Genomic DNA, 6,045 nt, shown 5'->3' on the forward strand with positions numbered 1-6,045 from the left:
CGCCCTGGGTGGTGTTCCCTGAACTTTTAGCACGACCTGGCTACCCTGGGATGGCCACGAAGCCCGGTCCTGCTCGTCAAGGGAGCGCCGGTCAACGACTCCTCGGGGAGCCCCCCTCAGCAGCCCTCAAAACGCCGCCTCAAAAAGGGACCTGCCGTTGCGCAGCTGAGGGCCGTGGAGAGCTGTCGCGCTATGCCGCGCCTCGCGTGGGGGGAAGTTTCTGTGAGCGTGACGACCACCACTTTGGGTGCTTACAGCCTGGCCCTCCGGCCCGAGACGCCCGCAGCCCCTCTTACCAAAGAGCAAGCTGGTGGAAAGTCGGGGCCCCGGGGAGGCGGGGTGCAACCACGGCCAGCAGTGCCCACCAAGGGCGGGTGGTCCCCAGCGTGCGAGGACCCCTGCAGCGGGCAAGGGGACCCTGGGGCAAAGAGCCCCGCGGCGCGCAAGAGGACCCCCACGGCCTGCGACGGGGCCGGGGAGGGGGCGCCGGGAGCCCCGGGACCGGGCAGGGCAGGGAAAGCCCCCCGGGAAAGCCGGCGAGGGGCAGCCGCCCGGGGCGCGGCAGGGAAGTACCGCCGGGGACGCCGGGGAGGCGAGTACTTCCCCCCTGCCGTGGAAAAACGCCAAGTCCCCTCCCGGGCCGGGCCGAGCTCGGCTCGGCTCTCCCCTCCCCTCCTCTCCCGGGGCGGCGGAGGGGCGGGAAGGGGCCGGCCCGCGCCGGTCCGCCCTCCTGCCACCGCCGGCGGCGCCGAGCAGGACCAGACCCGTCGGTCGGGCTTTGAGTGGCTGGAAATTCCCGTCCTCGGCGGCTCCTCCCCCGCAGAAATCCCCTCGCCCGGGTGTATATGCGGAGCGCCGCCGCCGCCGCCGCTCAGTCGCAGCGAGCCGGAGCCCCGCCGCTATGATCAGCGCCCGCCGCCTCGTCGAGCCGCCGGTTATGGAGGGCTACGAGCAAGCGAAGAAGGAGCGCCCGGGCGGCTTCCCGCTCGACGACCGCCACGACAGCGGCTTGGACTCCATGAAGGAGGAGGAGTACCGGCAGCTGGTGAAGGAGCTGGAGGACATACGCCTGCAGCCCCGCGAGCCGCCCGCCTGGGCGCAGCAGCTGACGGAGGACGGAGACACGTAAGTGGGGGGCCGGGGGTCGCGGCCCCGGCCGCGGCGGGGGGACGGGGCGGGCTGAGGACGGGACAGGCTGTGCTGCCGGCGGGGAGGCGCCGGGCCGGGCCGGGCCGCGGCGCGGCGCGGCGCGGCGGGGAGGGCGGAAAGTCCCTGGAGGGGCGCCAGGGAGAGGCGGCTCCCGCGGGCGCGGAAAGCCCCGGCCGCCGAAAGCCCCGGCTTGCGACACCCGCGCGTGACCCGGCAGCGGCCCCGCGCCCGCCTCGCCCCTCCGCCCGCCTCGGGGGGGCTCGCGTGGGGGTTCTGACGCCCGTCGCTCCGTTTGTGATGTTTGTTTCCCCTCCCCCCTCCGCAGTTTTCTCCACTTGGCGATTATTCACGAGGAAAAAGCCCTGAGCCTGGAGGTGGTCCGGCAGGCGGCCGGGGACCGCGCGTTCCTGAACTTCCAGAACAACCTCAGCCAGGTACTTGCGCCTCTGCAGCCCCAAATCCGGATCAGCCCCCGCCACCCCCACAGGAGCCCTCTGGGGAATTCCCACCCAGAAAAGTCCTTTTCAGAATTTTTTTTAATTGATGGAATCAATTAAGTCAAGCCTACTTAAATCAAAGCCTACATTCAGGAAAGTCCCCAGCTGGCTCCAGCCAGCCTTAGTACAAGGCTTCCTCTCCCCTGAGAGTGGCATTTAACACCCGCATTTTTCAAATATGATGCAATGGGTTGCATCCCTCTTTACTGGGATGTTAATTGTAGCCTTCATATGGATTGACTGTTCGGTGTCTGGAGAGCCCTAAGTTCATCACTTCCAGACTAAAGGGCAACTATACAACATGCTGGGACGCATAAAGACCTGAGTTTAGGGGGGATGTTTTTAACTGGGGGCACAAATCACCGAGCGGCCAAGGGGTCTGTTTGTCTAGACGTTGCTGCCAAGTTTGCAGTGTAACTTATGGGTCTGTGTTTTCTCTTCTGCCTGCAGACTCCTCTTCACCTGGCAGTGATCACCGATCAGCCTGAAATTGCCGAGCATCTTCTGAAGGCCGGATGCGACCTGGAACTCAGGGACTTCCGAGGAAACACCCCCCTGCATATTGCCTGCCAGCAGGGCTCCCTCAGGAGCGTCAGCGTCCTCACGCAGTACTGCCAGCCGCACCACCTCCTCGCTGTCCTGCAGGCAACCAACTACAACGGTACGGGCACGCTGTTGTACATCGATATCGGTGTGCTGTACTGAGGGCAGGGTTGATGGCCCGTAGAGCTCAAAGATCTCTAGAGGGCTGGAGAAGGATCATTGTGCCCATTTGAGAGTTGAGGAGCCCAAAGCACACAGCAGTGTCTGACTTCTTTAAAATGTCACTGCCTCGTAGGCCTCCTTACTGTTGATTATTGGCTCTCGCAGCTTTGAATTTTGCATTTTTAGTGAGTAATTTTGCAGTGCTCCTTTTTTTTGGTTACAGTTAGTTGCAGTCAAACACTGGAATAAAGCCTCCAAGAAATCTTTCCAAAATCCAACCCTGTTATTCATACTTACTGGAAGCTGGAAAGCTCTTCTGGAAAACACCCTTTTGTCATGGATGAAGTGCACACTTAGATACCATCCTGTCTTGACTTTAGCTGAATGATAGGGCATTAGGTTAGACTTACGCAAATTTTCCCTTCATTTGTGTTTTGCAGGACATACATGTCTCCATTTGGCGTCTATTCAAGGATACCTGGCTATTGTCGAATACTTGCTGTCCTTGGGAGCAGATGTAAATGCTCAGGTATGTAATGTGTGCTGTGAATTTGACCGAGCAGGGCTGTGTAGTCGTAAGAATCAACAGGTCTGGCACTGGCTGTGGCTCTCCTAACGTCCCAAACCTTCTGTTATTTTCATGCAGGAGCCATGCAATGGCAGAACGGCACTACATTTGGCTGTCGACCTGCAGAATTCAGACCTGGTGTCACTTCTGGTGAAACATGGGGCGGACGTGAACAAAGTGACCTACCAGGGCTATTCCCCCTATCAGCTCACATGGGGAAGAGACAACTCCAGCATACAGGAACAGCTGAAGCAGCTGACCACAGCCGACCTGCAGATGTTGCCAGAAAGTGAGGACGAGGAGAGCAGTGAATCGGAGCCTGAATTCACAGAGGATGAAGTAAGTAGCTATTTGCACCTTTTCAAGAGAAGGGGAAAATCTTGCCCTTTGTAGGTTTTTCTTTTTTGGTGATGCTGCTCTGATGACACGCTCCAGTGACCCCTTACCTGCATAACAGACATAACAGACATTTATAAATAGCCCATAAAGTAAGGTTATGTGATCAACCATCAGCAAGATGGCAGCTGGGGCAAGCAGATAAATAGAATAAATTTAAGAATAAAATGTAAAAAATAACATGAGGGAACGGAGGTTAGCTTCATGCAACACAGTTGTCTGAACACCGTTCTGTTGCTGACACCTACAGAACCTTGTGAGATAAAATTCAAGTTAATGGGTGGTTTTCTCCTCCCCAGCGTTTGTTTTTCTGATGTTCTCAGTGCTGCTAAATGGCAAACGAAACCACCTCGGTGTAGAAATTTTATATGCTGCTGAAGTCAGGGCATGCAGAATTTGGCAGTTATCCCAGAGTGGATACGATACTCCCAGTAAGAGTTTTGCATTAACAGCCTTTTGTTTTTTCTTGCAGCTTATATACGATGACTGCCTTATTGGAGGACGACAGCTGGCATTTTAAAGCAGAGCTATCTGGGAAAAGAAGTGACTGTGTACATATGTATAGAAAAAGGACTGACTTTCTTCATTTAAAAAGAAAGTCGCAATGCAAAGGGAAAAACCAGGAGGGAAATACTACACTGCCCAGCAAGGAGCACGTAATTGTAACAGGACGGTTCCAGGTTCTGGCCTGTGTTAAATACAGGAGTGGGATGTGTAACATCAGTAGAGATCTGTGATTATTCACACCGCCTGATAAAAAGCCACATAGCCAATCTTCTCAGCCCTACAAAGACTACACATCCAACCTGCTGGTTACAGAGAGCTATCTTCTGGCGTTAAGTACCACGAGGAATGCGTGTCGCCTCGTGGCAAGGCAGGCTCATACCAACCCCCCATCTTCTCGGAGACTGCGTGTTAATCTGTGTTGGGCTGGTGGTGCTCCCTGGCCTTACTGACTGGCCCCAGCTGCTCTTGGTGGGGTGTCCCAGGTGGAGGAGTCAAACCAAGGGACTGGTGACCTCCTGACTGTTAGAAGAAAGTAGCAATAATGTTAACTGTGGGCATTGGAAACTGTGTGTTTCACACCATGTGTGTCATAATTGCTACACTTTTTAGCAATTGTATATTGTGTAAATACTGTACATTTTTTGTTTATAATTATTTTGGTACATGTGAGATATGTATTTATTAAAAAAAGATTACTGTACCTGGTCTGTGTTATGGTTCGTTGCCCACCTTGTCATCCTGAGATACGTGGGAATCCACCTGGTTCGCTTTTTAAGAAACATTTAACACCTAGTAGACCGACAGGGTCACAGGCTCAGGGGTTTTAGGTGGTTTACCTCGGCAGCAGTCAGACATCTAAGCAGCTCACAGCTCTCACAGCCCTTCTGCTGCAGCTAATTTTGGAAGCAGACGTAGGCGTCATTTCCTGCGCCCGTTGCGGCAGGCGGGTCGGGAGGCTGGTATTCCCCCTCCGTCACCCAAGCACCGGGCCACCCGGCCGCTAGAGAGGGGTTTTGAGGCCACCTGTGGCAGCACCCACCCGCCCGCCCTCGTGGCACCTTTCGTTCCAGCTCCAATACACGGCGGCAGCTCTTGCTGGGACTTGCCGGCGGAGGCTGGAGGTTTGCAGTGCAGCCCCGCACCCGCTCGCCCTCTCGTTTATCACCCGGCTCAGCTCCGGTTTGAACTCGGACACCTTCGGATTTTCCAAAGGGGTTTTCCACGGGAAGAAGGAGCACACGCCCGGGAACACGTGCTGCTGCCCTCTGCCCCTGAAATTCAGGCGTGGGGCCTCCCCCCTTCCCGGCTGCAGGAGCTACAGCTGTCCTCGTTGAATTGAGGCTGTGGCTTTAACCTGCTCCAGTTATTCCTGTGTGTTTCTCTCCAGCATTCAGACAGACAGAATCACTTTGCTCAAATCCGCACCTGCACCTGATTATCTGTTGGCAGCCTGCTGCAGTGCAGGACTAATTTTAGTGTGACCACGTAAAGGATGGGTTGCGTGAAGGGCGGCCGTGCCTCATTCCTTCTGTGCCATCACCCCCTGGACGGGGATGGGGTGCAGCAGAGCTGCTGACGCAGGACTGAGCTCTGCCAAGAGTGTTGGCCAGGGGACTTCTGTGCTGCTGGCACCTGGCCCAGCTCAGGCCACTGGAGAAGGCCATGGCTCCCTGTTGTACAGGAACACCCATTCCTTTTTCTGCCCTGCTCTTCCTGAGGGGTTCCTGACACGTGACCTGCTCTAAGGAGGGCTCTCCGGTATGAGGAAGAGTACCACAGCTGGCTGGATACTTCCTAATTTGCATGGGAGCCAAAGGCCATTGTGGAAAGGATTATATGAATTTGTCATCCTGAGTCATTTTTATTTCCCTTCCACTCTCATTGCATGAGCATAGCCCAGGTGTATGCACTGAAACTTCCTTCTGGCAGACAGGGCCATGCCTGCATTGCAAACCTGCAAAGTTTTCCAGGTGTGGGGCTGGGTGAGAATCTGCCAAACCCTTCTTCTTCTTGGGCACTCACCCTGCACTCCAAATGACCACTAAATCTGAGCTGGGGATGGGGACTAGGCCGTTTATCCACCTGCTGCTACAGGTTTTTTGCCAGCAAAGAATCCTGAGTGACTTTCAGCCTTGCTTGACTAAACACGATGTCGCCAGGGCTGGGAGTAGGAAAGGCAATGTTCCTCTCATTGGCTACACTTCAGTTCCCCCCTGCAAAAAG

At 55.8% G+C, this 6,045-nt stretch overlaps 1 protein-coding gene across 1 annotated transcript; it reads left to right on the forward strand.

The window, feature by feature from the left end:
- The first annotated feature begins 830 nt into the window (after positions 1–830).
- NFKBIA (NFKB inhibitor alpha) lies at positions 831–4,522 on the forward strand. Its single transcript, XM_069783974.1, is given in 7 exon segments — positions 831–879; positions 882–1,125; positions 1,475–1,583; positions 2,097–2,307; positions 2,792–2,880; positions 2,998–3,258; positions 3,788–4,522. Coding segments are annotated over 7 exon segments (996 nt in total). The 5' UTR covers positions 831–845; the 3' UTR covers positions 3,836–4,522.
- Positions 4,523–6,045: the final 1,523 nt, after the last annotated feature.

The sequence above is a fragment of the Haliaeetus albicilla genome, chromosome 5 (genome assembly GCF_947461875.1).
Source record: "Haliaeetus albicilla chromosome 5, bHalAlb1.1, whole genome shotgun sequence".
Classification (NCBI taxonomy): domain Eukaryota; kingdom Metazoa; phylum Chordata; class Aves; order Accipitriformes; family Accipitridae; genus Haliaeetus; species Haliaeetus albicilla.